Source organism: Pipistrellus kuhlii, unplaced genomic scaffold, assembly GCF_014108245.1.
Source record: "Pipistrellus kuhlii isolate mPipKuh1 unplaced genomic scaffold, mPipKuh1.p scaffold_m20_p_6, whole genome shotgun sequence".
Classification (NCBI taxonomy): domain Eukaryota; kingdom Metazoa; phylum Chordata; class Mammalia; order Chiroptera; family Vespertilionidae; genus Pipistrellus; species Pipistrellus kuhlii.
In genome coordinates, this window is record NW_023425562.1 from 57,130,647 (window position 1) to 57,144,590 (window position 13,944).

General features: G+C 49.6%; 3 protein-coding genes across 3 annotated transcripts; all 3 read left to right on the forward strand.

Annotated features, from left to right (window-relative positions):
* The first annotated feature begins 2,225 nt into the window (after window positions 1–2,225).
* Window positions 2,226–3,167, forward strand: LOC118708134 (dnaJ homolog subfamily B member 6-like). The gene is given in 2 exon segments (XM_036419185.2): window positions 2,226–2,767; window positions 2,770–3,167. Coding segments are annotated over 2 exon segments (729 nt in total). The 5' UTR covers window positions 2,226–2,332; the 3' UTR covers window positions 3,064–3,167.
* Window positions 3,168–4,861: 1,694 nt separating this feature from the next.
* CUNH20orf141 (chromosome unknown C20orf141 homolog) lies at window positions 4,862–5,723 on the forward strand. The gene is given in 3 exon segments (XM_045574639.1): window positions 4,862–4,871; window positions 5,145–5,403; window positions 5,486–5,723. Coding segments are annotated over 3 exon segments (507 nt in total).
* A 488-nt stretch (window positions 5,724–6,211) lies between these two features.
* TMEM239 (transmembrane protein 239) lies at window positions 6,212–7,840 on the forward strand. Its single transcript, XM_036419837.2, has one exon. The coding sequence runs from the start codon at window positions 6,405–6,407 to the stop codon at window positions 6,852–6,854; it is 450 nt and encodes a 149-aa protein (XP_036275730.2). The 5' UTR covers window positions 6,212–6,404; the 3' UTR covers window positions 6,855–7,840.
* The last annotated feature ends 6,104 nt before the right edge of the window (window positions 7,841–13,944 follow it).

Sequence of the window (13,944 nt, forward strand, 5' to 3'; positions counted from 1 at the left end):
ATACATCCACAGAACATTAGGAAATCGGTTTCATTCATCTTGGGAGGTTGTACTCCTGACCTCCACAGTATGACCTTTGTTTAACAAAATTATTGTTATCAAAATAATTTATAATCGTTTTAGAGGTAACTCACATTTAGGCTTGTAATAGAAGACTTTTCTATGCTCCATTCCCAAGCTAACCACATTAAATTCTGTTATTTTTCCTTGTATTTACCTCTATGCTTCGATTGCTATTTCTTGATTTTTCTATGGTTACATGTTATCTGTGGGTTTCTTGCTCTAGAATTAACCTCACTTTCCTCCCACCCTCACACGTCCAAACACATAAACATACACTTTCCCTCCTTCCATTTTCCCAAAAGAGCCAAATCACTGGAGTCAATATGCGGAGCTTATGTTATGACCATGTAAATGTTATGGTTCAACTTTTTGTGTTCCCTGGAGTTATTCATTACTTTATCATTTGCTTGGCTTTCCAGGCACCAATTGTAAATTCCATCCCAATGTTTCCAATAGAACTGAACATTTATTTTGAATATTTCTAAAAACAGATCATTTTGTTTTCTTCTGGAAACATCCCTCGTTGAACATCTACCTTTTGATTCCAGGCTGGGTTGCTTTCTTTCTTCCTTTTTAAATAGTTTATTGATTGAGAGAGAGAAAGAGAGGAGGAGGAGAGGAGAGAGGGAGACATTGATGTGAGAGTACATCTATCAGCTATCCTGAGGATTGAGCTCACAACTTGGCCTGTTCCTTTGACCGGAATCAAATGGTCAACACATGGGATGAAGCCCAACCAGCTGAGCCACATTGGCCCGGCTGCTTGCTTTACCTGGGAGCACAGCTGACATGCCAGGCCTTTCTCATCATTCTTCTTCTGTGTTTAGTCTCATTTATTTATTTTTATTTTTTTGTTAATCCTCACCTAAGGATATTTTTTCCATTGCTTTTCTTTTCTTTCTTTCTTTCTTTTTCTTTTTCTTTTTCTTTTTCTTTTTTTAGAGAGAAAAAGAGAGGGTGGAAAGGAGGGAGGGAGAGAGTAAGAGAGAGAGAGAAAGAAACATTGATGTGAGAGAGACACATAGATTGGTTGCCTCCCACACATGCCAGGGATGAACTTGCAACCCAGGTACATGCCCTTGACTGGGAATTAAACCACTCTAACCACTGAGCAGCACCAGCCAAGGCTTAGCCTCATCTCTTAAAATTCCATACTGTCCTCTTTCTTAGTTTAACCCCTGTTTTTCTGAAGTACACTCTTTAGTAACTTTCTAGGGAAAAGTGTATGCAAAATCAAATTTCTGAGACCTCATCTGGCTTTAAATGTCTTTATTCTGCCTTCACCCTTGAAATCATATGAACAGACACATGTTTCTAGGTTGAAAATCATTTTCCCTTGAAATTTTGTGGGCATTGTTTTATTGCCCGGGGAAGAGCCAGACCGGAGGCAATCGTCAAATGGTCTCGAGGGCTGGTGGCCTTGGCTCCATGGACGGTGGAGCTCATCGCCATCGAAGGGGTCAAGCTCACCACCCTTGAATCTCTGGACAGGGTCCGCTGGAGGCAAATATGCAGCCTGATTCTCTGTCTCCTCTCCTGGGGGCTGTATGGCCACTGTTCCCCTTCCCACTCTCTCCAGTTTTCCTTCAAAGTTAAGGTGACCAAATTTTAACATTGGTAAAGCGGTACACCATTGATGGGGTGGAGGGGGGGGGTGTCATTATTTAAAATTTGGTCTATATGGAGCAACAAAAATTTTCATAAAATAATGTTGTAATATATTTTTTAAATTTCAACATAAGTACAATTTTACAAATATAACACATTAAAAAATTATGTATAGTTGTAAGTGTCACTTTCAAGGCCGGTGCTAGACTTTTTGCCGCCACTATAAAATATAAATAATATGAGTACTGTCTGCTAAATTCAAGAAAATGTATGTATTTATGAAATAAATACATAAATTACTTACCTAAGTTATCTGAATAGCTGATTTGTAATGACATCACTTGTTTAACTAGCTTACTAGCATGCAGTACCATGTGTATCATCTGAGAGACAGTTACAAAATGTTCTCGTCGTGGCCAATCCCCAAAAATGCCATTGTTCATTAAGTCCAAACAGTGGTGGTCGAATTCTAACAACTGATCAACAATGCGAACTTTGATAAGCAGTTCTCATCAATTATTTGTTATTATTAAAGTTTAACCTTATAAGGCCGCCGCCGTCACCAGCGCTGCTGCTCAGAAGCCGAAGAGACCAGGCTGCCGCCCCGCCGCCCCGCTGTCGGCTCCGTGTCTGCAGGACTCGTTCCAACAGCCTGGAAAACATGGTGGATTACTGTGAAGTTCTAGGCGTGCAGAGACAGGCCTCCGCTGAGGACATTAAAAAGGCCTATGGGAAACTGGCATTGAAGTGGCACCCAGATAAAAATCCTGAGAATAAAGAAGAAGCGGAGAGGAAATTCAAACAAGTAGCTGAGGCGTATGAGGTGCCCTCTGATGCTAAAAAACGGGACGTCTATGACAGATGCGGCAAAGGAGGATTCAATGGTGGAGGTGGAGGTGGAGGTGGAAGTCACTTCGACAACCCGTTCGAGTTCGGCTGCACATTCCGGAACCCAGATGACGTGTTCAGGGAATTTTTTGGTGGAAGGAACCCGTTTTCATTCGACTTCTTTGAAGACCCATTGGATGACTCCTTTGGAACCCGGCGGGGTCCGCGTGGGAGCAGGAACCGGGGAACCACCTCGTTCTTCTCCGCCTGCACGGGGTTCCCGGCTTCGGTGGAGGGTTTCCAGCTTTTGATGCAGGATTTACTTCCTTCGGGTCAATAGGCCATGGGGGTCTCACTGCATTCTCTTCCTCGTCATTTGGTGGTGGTGGCATGGGCAACTTCAAGTCCGTATCGACTTCTACCAAAATTGTTAACGGAAGAAAAATCACTACAAAGAGAATTGTCGAGAATGGTCAAGAAAGAGTAGAAGTTGAAGAAGACGGCCAGTTAAAGTCCTTGACGATAAATGGTAAGGAGCAGCTGCTACGCTTGGATAACAAATAATTCAACGCACACATGTAACAGAGATGTTAACTGTGACAAGCACCATTTGAGGACTAACAGGAACATTTTTTTGAAGATTTCAGATGAACTCGAGTTTCAGTATAACTGTCCCTAAAGTATTTATACTCATCGGAGCCTGTTTGTCAGACTGTTGAGTTATTGTTGGGACCACATGATAGGACCTTTTCTTTTTGGTCTTTGCAATTGTTGTAAATCTCTGTTTTTTTTGTTTTTGTTTTTTAAATATATTTTATTGATTTTGTACAGAGAGGAAGTGAGAGAGATAGAGAGCTAGAAACATCGATGAGAGAGCCATCGATCAGTTGCCTCTTGCATACCCCCGACTGGGGACATGCCCGCAACCAAGGTACATGCCCCCGACCGGAATCGAACCCGGGTCCCTTCAGTCCCCAAGCCGACGCTCCATCCCTTGAGCCAAACCAGTCTCGGCTGCACTTTGCTTTTTATTAAACATGATCGAGGGCAGCCGTGACTTCATACACTAACACCAGCACGGACCTGCTTTCCATGGTGGTTAAGCTGAGCCATCAGGGTGGCCTGCTGTGAAGCTCACGTTGCCAGGACACACCCCAGAGCAGTTTCAGTCTTTCCGTGTTGAGTAGTGAAAGGTACTAATGAATCAATGGTAATACATTTCTGGTTTAGTATAAATTGAGGATGTTTTCTAGTTGTGCATGAATGCTGGCGACTTAGTAAGTTTTGACAATTGTTTAAATGTGTAATGTTAAGCTTAGGTTTAAAAAGTAAAGCTGGTAAAATGGGTCTTCGTTATTTGCTTTAAAAAAAAAAGAAATGCGATGTGTTTGGTGCAAAAAAATAGATATATATATATAAAATAAAGTTTAACATTATAAAATTAATATAAAACTCATATCCTGACTAAATAGCCCCATGGCCGCCGAAAACCATATATTCCCTTCCCATTCTTCCGCTGTTCCCTAGCTTGTCATGCATTCTTTCCAAAAATCAGGGCTTTTTTAAAACGCCGTGGGACGCGAGACAAATTGTTAAAAATCGGGACGTCTGGTCACCTTATTCAAAGTATGCCATGTGGACAAAGATTGAGTTCTTTCCATTACAACCTATTCCCATTCTTGCCTCTCAGGCCACCAAACGGGGATGTGTTGGAACCATCGCGCAGTGACACATCATCAATAGGGGTGGGTTTCTTTCCTACGTGACCAATCTCCTTATTACGTGTCCATTTTCCTTCATTTCAATCTCAGGGAGTGACTCTAAACTCCAGTTTGGGGGTTCCTAGGTTGTAGCCCTCAGTGCCATTTCTGGAATCCCAGTGTCCCGGACACCTACACACCATAGCACTTAAATGCTTAGACCGCTGCCTCTTGCCCCGGAGAGGACCCTGTAGGCTACCAGGGAAGTAGGCCTTCCATCTGCTCCCCAGGCCAAAGGGCAGGTCACAGGGGAGCCCAGCCTTGGGAAGCCTCTGGTTCCTTCCTGCCAGAGGCTCTCCATTCCAGGGCTGCAGTCCTGAAAAATCCCCCGCCAGGGCCCACAGGCATCACCCTGCTCTCAGGGGAGCGAGCAGTGGGCAGGAAGATGGAAGGACGTGTCCCTGGACACAGCTCCGAGCACCTGCAGGAGAAAGAAAGCAGCCCCTCTCCTTTGATCAGCCACCCATGTAGTGAGGGCTTAGAATGCCTCTTGGGGACTCAATCCCATGGGCGGGCCCCCTAGGGCAGGGAATTAGCAGAGGCAAGAGGAGAGTAGCCGTTCTCAGAAAGAACTGACCTCTGGCTGAGCCCCACCCGAGCCAATGGCTGCTTGTGAGGCCAGAGCCAGCAGCGGCCCCTCCCTCCCACGGAGCCCCGCCTGGCAATAGCTCACAATGCCCCAGCGGCCCAGTCCCAGAATGGCAGAGCCAAGTGGCAGGAGGTGAGGAGGCCTGGGTGGGCGGGTGAGTGGGTGGGTGGGGAGGGGGAGATTCCCAAGGTGCCCAATTCCCCACTCCCTGAGCTCATCCTTGGGTGCCTGTCTGCCATCCCCTCCCACACTCCCACACGCCCCCGTTACTACCCCCGCTACCCTCCATGACCCAGCTCTGTTACCCAGGCCTGAAGTCCTTGCTTATCCTATCCCTGTCCCTCCTCCCAGGGGCCTGGGTGCTGGGGAGGGATTGGGTAGTTCAATGGGTCCATGAGTGTTTGTCTGGGGCCCTAGCCCGGCCCAGCTCCTGGACAGTATCCTCGGGCTGGGAGCGCTGGGTTTGACAATCCGGGCAGTCTTTTCCATGGCTGGCCCCGCCCTCCTGCTGCTGCTGTTGCTGGTCAGCTTCCTGGCCTTCGACCTGCTCCACAGGTAAACGGGCAGCAGCCCGGCAGGTGGGCAGGTGCAGGTGGTCAGCCTCCCGAATCGCGGCTGCTGCCCTCTCTCTCCGCAGGCCCACGGGCCCTGCCCGGCCACCGCACACACACCTCGCAGGGGGCCAAAGCCGAGGGGCCGGCGAGGGCCCACGACAGCAGGAGGCGCTGCTCCTGCGTACAGTGGCAGTCACAGGACGACTCAGCCTCCAGGAGGCTCTGCTTCTCCTGCTCCTGGGCCTGGAGCTGCTCTTGGGAGCCCGAGGCATGCCCCTGGCCCTGCTCGGCCTGGCTCTCTGCCTCTATCCTTGGGCCTGACTGCCCTCCGGAAATACACTGGCCGTGCCGCTTCCCCAGGCCTCCTGTCCTCCGTCCGGGGCGGGGCCGGTGGGAGGGCACAGGTTCGTCCCCAGCCTGAGCAGCAGCAGACCTCCGGCAATGGTAGAAGGTGAGATGAGGAAGAGACAGCGAGCCCAGGACAGGATGTGACGGCCATCTCCGAACCTACAGGTCGAGGCTGGCCGTTCTGGCCTCCCCTGGGGTTCTAAAGAATGAAGGCCCAGAGAAAGACTTGCAGGGAAGCAGAGTGGGACTCATGATTAGCCAGTGGGGAAGGGGCAGCGACCCAAGAGGGCTTTCCACGAGAAAGCACGAGGAGCTACATCCGTGGGCTCCCAGACCTCCCCGCTGGCCTAGAGGGTCCACAGAGAGAGGCTCCTCTCTTGGCTGGACCCCACCCCAACCCGGGTCACAATGGGGCTCCTCTAGGGAGGGGGAGGGAGAGTGAAAGAGGGGCTCAACTCTGGCTGCCAGGCCATCGTGGGCGCCGCAGGAAGCAACATGACTTAGGGAGGGAATCTCTGCCCAGAGGTGAGACCCAGACCCCAGCTCAAAGCCCCGCCTCATCCACACAGGTGCCCTCCTGACCCCTGCACCCCCGGCACCTCCGGGGGCTGCTCCTGCAGCTGGCCTAGCCTCTCCCCAGGTGCACCACCTGTGATGCAACAGCCTCGAGTGCAGACGGATGCCATCGGGGCCGGCGAGGGGCCGCAGCGGGCGCTGCCCTGGACGGCCTGGGTCACGCGGCAGGACTGGGTGCGCTGGTGCCTGTGCCACGTGCCCCAGAGCTGGACCCACTGGTGGGCCACGTCCAGCTGGCGGCAGCCGCTGCAGCGCATGCTGTGGAACCTGGAGGGGGTCCTCTACCTGCTGCTGGCGCTGATGCTGTGCCACGCGCTCTTCACGACCGGCTCCCACCTGCTGAGCTCCCTGTGGCCCGTGGCGGCCGCGGCGTGGCGCCATCTGCTGCCAGCCATCCTGCTGCTGGTGCTCAGCGCCCTCCCGGCCCTGCTCTTCACCGCCTCCTTCCTGCTGCTGTTCTCCACGCTGCTGAGCCTCGTGGGCCTCCTCACCTCCATGTCTCACCCAGGCTACGCGCAGGACCAATAGAAGGGCAACCCATCCCGCTGCCTGTGTGTGTTAGCCCTGGCCCGAGGCCCGAGGCCCGAGGCCCCGAGGGAGAGGGAGGGCAGGGAGACCAGGGCCTTCCTGCTTCAACCGGCCCAGACGTCCAGGCCCTAGCACAGGTGGTGGCATGGGTGAGGCTGCTGGAGCTGGCAAGGTAGACTGGCCTGACCCTGGGCACCTCCCGCAAGCTGCTGCTGCTGCAGGTACTTGGTGTGGGGGGCCAGGGGCTATGAGGAGAAGGGGATAGGGCAGGAGGCTTAGCTTGGCCAAGCCACTAAGAGCTCCCATGTGGTTGTGGTGACACCTCTGGGGCCCTCTTAGCAACTGGCAACATCTTTTTCTTGCAGCTGTCTCAGCTTCAGACTCACTGAGAGCTTCCACCTGGGTACCCCTGGACTCGCCATGCCTCCCACCAACGCTCTTTTTCCACTTGCTCTAGAAAGGGCCCACTGGCGGGAGCCTAGCTAGAAGGGGGCTGGCCACACGCCCCAGGAGACTCCAACTAACTCACCTCCCAGACCTCCCTGGCCAGACATTCCCCTGCTTAGAGCCTGCCTCAGTCCACACCCCCGGGTCTGGAAAATGGGCTGAATAGGGTAGTGAGATTCCCAGAGAGTACCCACTCTTTACGTCTCCTGAGGTCTGTTCTGGAATAACAAACAAGTCCCATTCCACCCGCCTACACATGTGGCCTTGGCCAGTTAATTCTCTTTGAGCTTGTGCTAAGTGCGCCAAAAGCAACACCGATGTATGAAGTACTTTGTAAAGTCCAGGAAACAATAAGATACTATATTGAACTCTTGAGAACGTTCTGTAGACTCAAAAGGTCTTTGGAGCCCCACGGCCATAGAAAGAGCAAGAAGCTTCCCTAGGCCTGAGGCAAAAATGTTCTGCCGTGAGCAGAATCACAGTGGTAAACAGAGGATGGGATGGGTGTGGACAAGATGTAAAAATGTCATGTGTCATGAAATCTCAAAATCTGCAGATGTCGAACTCTTCTGATTGTGAAATGCTTGGGCCTGGGGCTTAGTGCCAGGAGATGCTTGCACAGCTCTGTGAGTGGGAAAAGCAGAGTCCATGGTTTCCAAAATGGACCCAGCTGCTCCCTACACCAAGAGGGTCATGAAAGGTGGCATTCCCGAGGCCCTGGGTGCTGGCTGTTTGCACATCTGCCAACCCTCCAAACAAAACAGTGAGTGATCAACCATTACCAAACTAGAGGCTCAGTGCACAAAAATTTGTGCACCGGGGGCGGGGGGTCCCTCAGCCCAGTTTGTGCCCTCTCACAGCCCAAGAGTCTTCAAGGGATGTCCTACTGATGGCTTAGGCCTGCTGCCCACCTAAGCCACAATCTGGCCTCCCTCTGTGGAAGGCAACCAGGCCAGCTAATCAGGAGATGGTGCTGCCCCACCTTCCACCCTGCATTGCCTTTCCCTCCATCTGCCTCCTGGCACTCACCTTAGCTAGCTTGACACCACCTGCTCGCTGGTCCCGCCCCCTGCCAACTGGCCATTCTGCTGTTCGGTTGATTTGCATATTACACTTTTATTATATGGGATAAAGCACATGATAGACAGCTTTACCCACAGCTAAGACCCCACCACCTGATCCCTACCCCACTTCTTTTTTTTTTCTTTTTCTTTTTTTTATGAAATCATGGTTAATGTTTTTTTTCCTACCCCACTTCTAACTCCCACCCAATTCCTGACCTTCCCAAATCCTGCCCATCCCTGACCTAGTGTACTTCTAAGCCTAAAAACCCTGCTCCTAAAGCCCTCGACCCGAAGTCCCCCTCTCCTGCCACCTAAATACTCAAGCCCTGAGGACCAGCCCCTAGAACCCAAGCTCATTTTTGCCAAAATGCACTTGTTGTAGAATTTCATAACCCTCCATGCCACTGGTCAGAAGCCTTCAGCATCCATGCCTGAAACCCCATTTCCTTGTGATTGTCCCTGAAACATGGCCTGGTAGCAAGGGCAAGGCAGGACATGGTGCTGGAATAGCCTCGTGGCCAGCAGGGGCTCTGGAGCATTAGCTGAGGCTGGGTTTGAATCCCAACATTGTCACTTTCTATGGCCATGGCCTTGTGGGAATTCCTAAGCCTTCCTGAACTTCATTTTCCTCATGGGTAAAATGAGGTAAGAACCCCTGTCTTAGGGCTCCTACGGGGCTGCTGGCATGCGGGTGAAGTTCCTAGCCTGCCGCCTCACTCTGCGAACCATAGCTATGCTACCACTATTCCATTTTAGAGATGAGAAATCAGGTTCAAAACAGCTACTCGCCTATGGGAAGGCCAGGTTTGAGTCCTCATCTACTTAACAGGACACTAAAAGGAGAGCAATAGAGAAAACACAACCCAATTGAAGTCTCCTCAGGTCCCCCATAGACTTAGCCCAGCATTGCTGGTCGGCACTGTCACTCCGGAGCCTTGAGCCCATTCCAGTTAAGGGAGAATAGAGGTTTGGGCCCACATTGCGGGACAAGATGCGGGCAGAAGCAAGGAGAAGGCCTCCTTCCTTTCCCACATAAATACAGGGAGGGGCAAAAGTAGGTTTACAGTTGTTCTTAAGGAAAATACAATAATTAATAAATAATTCAAGAATAAACTCAGTGTTTCACATACTCACACTGTAAACCTATTTTTGCCCCATTCTCTCTTTCTGTGTGTGCGTGTGTGTGTGTGTGTGTGTGTGTGTATATATATATACACACACACACACACACCGCGTTTCCCCGAAAATAAGACATCCTCCAAAAATAAGACCTACTTACAGGTTTCCTTCTGAGTGAAATATAAGGCATCCCCCCCTGAAAATAAGCCCCCCCCCCAGGCTAAACATGAGAGATTTAGTCCACTGGTTCTGAAAGAAATGGAGTCACAAGAAATTCACCAGGAAATTCAGGAATTGGATTGTTATGATGATGTTCCAGAAGATGATGACATGATGGTCATTGAATAAATGAGTAAATTCTTGATACTGTAGGATTCAGTTTGTCTGGTTTGTGTTGACAACTACTGTACTACAGTACCGTATACAGGCAATAAATTTCCTTTATTTTCATTTAACAATAAATGTGTACCGTATTCTTCTTCATGGAAAAAATAAGACATCCCCTGAAAATAAGACCTAGCACATCTTTGGGAGCAAAAATTAATATAAGACACTGTCTTATTTTTGGGGAAACAGGAGATATATATATATATATATATATATATATATATATATATATAATCTCCCACTCTCCTGCTCTGCTAATGTGGAGTAAGGTGGTACAACCAGCCCGGGTAGCAGATGGGTAGTACTTACCAAATTAGATCCACACATGCCCTGTGACCCAGCAACCTAGCATGAGTTCTCACAGAGGCCCCTGAGGGCCTTGCTCAGGGTGTGGCCCCAGGACCACCTGGGAGCTGGTTGAACGTGCAGAGTTTGGGGCCCCACTCCAGGCCTGTGGAATCAGAGCCTGCATTTTTTTCCTCTTATTTCAGAGCCTGCATTTCAACAAGATTCCCAGGTGATACACTGTTTGAGAAACTGCGCTGCAAAGAGGAGGATGTGTTTGAGAGTAATGGTTGCACTGTTATTGGCGGTGAAGCATAGTGTGAGCACCGCTGAGAGGAGGCAGCAGGTAGAAGGGGCAGGAGCTGTGAGATTGATCTTGAACTCCTAGCTTTGAGTGAAAAACTGAATGAGAAATAATACAATTCTTTGAATGCAAATTTCAAACGCAGGCCAGCAAAACCCACAGGAGGTGGCAAGAGGTGGCAAGAACACGTGGAAACAAAAGGAACAGTTGAATGGCTAGCTCTAGGGGGCAGGCAGAGGGGAATGGAGTATTCAGATGAAAGGGAATGAAGCAAGGAACCTTACAGAGACTAAAGAAAAATGATATCATGAGCACACTTCCTGAAATCCCTTTACATGTAGACCAAATCATCCTTTTAGGGTTAAAAGGCTTAAAAATGCAAGCTCGGGCTGAAACCGGTTTGGCTCAGTGGTAGAGAGTCAGTCTGCGGACTGAGGGGTCCCAGGTTCGATTCCGGTCAAGGGCATGTACCTGGGCTGTGGGCACATCCCCAGTAGGGGGTGTGCAAGAGGCAGCTGGTCGATGTTTCGATGGATGTTTCTCTCTCATCGACGTTTCTAGCTCTCTATCTCTCTCCCTTCCTCTCTGTAAAAAATCAATAAAATATATATTTTTTAAAAAATCCAAGCTCAGGGAGAGTGAACATGCTGGAATGAAGGCGGCCCAAGCTTGGGCCCAGAGGGAGAGCTGCGATGTTCCAGTGGCCAGCGTGACCTGGGAGGCTGATCTCCGCCCGTCCTCCCCTCCGCCCCCCCCCGCCCCCCCCTGGCCAGCCACAGCCTGCTCTGGCAGGATTGGGAGGGGGTGGGGATCCAGGAACCCTGTGGCCTGGCCAGAGAAGTAATCAGTTGGGCGGGGAATGAAGAACGCAGCGGAGGAGGAGGCGTCAGCCCCCAGAGGCCTTGCACCTCAGAAAACAGAGGAATCCTCAGCCGCCTATGCAAGAGCAGGAGCGTCGGGGTAGGGCTTCCCTCTGCCCCAAGGAACAGGGGGTGGCCAGGACACGGGAGGGCCCGAGAGGGTGGTGGTGACAAGGGGGCTCCTGAGGCCAGGGCACCACTTGAGACAGTTGTCAGTGGCCATCCTGGGGGAAGAAGGGGGAGGGGGTCCCTGGAAGGAGGAGGCGCGCTCCCTCAGACTCTGTGTGCAGGGTGAAGGGGAGGCTACATCCTCGCTGGGGGATGAGGGTAGCTACTCTCCTTGGTCACAGAGGACTTGGGGGAGACCGGGTCATGCGGGAAGGGGTGCGGGAGGCAGCCTGCGCTGCACGGGAAGGGAGGCAGCCCCCGGAGCAGGTGCGAGGTGCGCAATTTCCCAGGCCCCAGTGCGCGGGAGGGGGACCAGAGGGCTGGAGGGCGTCGAGGCGGGCGCGTTGACCGTGGAAGCGGAGCCGGGAGGACAAAGGAGCTGAGGCTGGAAATATCAAACCTAGTAGGGATTTGGAGGGTGGTGGGCACCCATCCACGGAAGATGCTAGGTAGCCATCCGGGGAAACCGACAGCCAGGGAATCGCAGCTTTCGGACCTTCGACCGACGGCGCAAGGGCGCCCTCTGGCGGACATCTTCAGCTCTGGCGCGAAGAATCGGGTTGGCTGGAGTGTTACCATAGTTGGAGGGGACACAGATTTCACAGGCCAGGAGGGTGGATTCCACGAAGAGTCATCTCAGGCCCGCTGTCCGCACAGCGGCGGCTTCGTTGGTTCCTCACCCCTTACCCCAAATCTTACATCTGGGTTCCCCAACTAGAAGCCCAGAAGCATAGAGGGCTGTGCTCTTGAGAATCCTGGAGAAGGAAGGGCCCCATCTTGCAGGCTTCACTGGGCCACCCCTAGTCTGTCTACCCATGCCTCCTGGGTAAAAAGCTGTCTTTTGTGAGGTCTGTTGGGGTCTGGAAGTAACCAGCTTTAGACAAGTCATTTTTTCTGCTGAGACATTTTCATCTATAGTTTGGATCTTGCATCCTTTATACTACTGCCTTCTTACTTTTCAAATACTTTCCATTTTAAAAAATAAAAGAACTTGCCGAAACCGGTTTGGCTCAGTGGATAAGAACATCAGCCTGGGGACTGAAAGGACCCAGGTTCGATTCCAGTCAAAGGACATGTACCTTGGTTGCAGGCACATTGGGAGATGTGCAAGAGGCAGCTGATCGATGATTCTCTCTCATCGATGTTTCTAACTCTATCCCTCTCTATTCCTCTCTGTAAAAAAAATCAATAAAATATATTTTAAAAAATAAAAATAAAAGAACTTGATTTAAGATCTGTTGTTTCCACCGTGCCCAGCATCACTCAGTGGTTAGAGTGTCAGCCTGCACACCAAAGGGTTCCGGGCAACCAATCAATGTGTCTCTCTTACATAATGTTTCTCTCTCTCTCATCCCCTCTCCCTACTCCTCTCTAAAAATCAATTTAAAAAGAAAATCTTAAAAAATACCCAACATACTACCCACTTATTAGAATGACTAATATTAAGAAAACAAATATTAAGTGTTGGTGATGATATGGAGGAATTGCAACACTCATACATTGCTAGGGGGAATATAAAATCAGAAAACCACTTTGGAAAATGATTTAGTAGTTTTTTAAAAAATTAAACATACATCTACCACATGACTCAGCCATTTCATTCCTAGATGTTTACCCAAAAGAAATGAAAATATATGCCTATTCAAAGATTTGTACATAAATATTCATAGAAGCTTTATTTGTAATAGCCAAAAATTAAAGTATACAAATGCCCACCAACAGGTGAAAGGATAGTTGATTTAGCCGTACAATGGAATACGATAAACTTATGAGAAAAGTTAACTACTGATACACACAATGACATGGATGTTGTTCCACCAATCTAATTAGACTGAGTGAAAGAAGTCAGATGAAAAAGAGTACCCATTGAATGATTCCATTTATTTATTTATTTTTAAATATATTTTATTGATTTTTTACAGAGAGAAAGGGAGAGAGATAGAGAGCTAGAAATTTCGATGAGAGAGAAACATCGACCAGCTGCCTCTTGCACACCCCCTATTGGGGATGTGCCCGCAACCAATGCACCTGCCCTTGACCGGAATCGAACCTGAGACCTTTCAGTCCTCAGACCAACGCTCTACCACTGAGCCAAACCATTTATATCACATTCTAGGAAATGTAAATTGATCTATAGTAACAAAAAAAGAGATCAGTATCAATAGTTGCTGGGCGACAGGAGTAGGGAGATGGGAGGGGAGGCAGGGAGGGATTATAAAGAGGCAGAAGGATAAACTTTGTTGATTGTGATGATGATTTCACAGATGTATACATGTCAAAATATATCAAACGTCCATTTGAAATATGTGCAGTTTACTTCAGTGATACCTTAATAAAGCAGGTTTTAAAAAAGCATAGGTCTATTTCTTTGCAATCAGAAAGTTTATTTTTCACCAACATATGATGAACTCAATACACAATCTATGCAACGAACTGGATTATATGACACAGTGGTC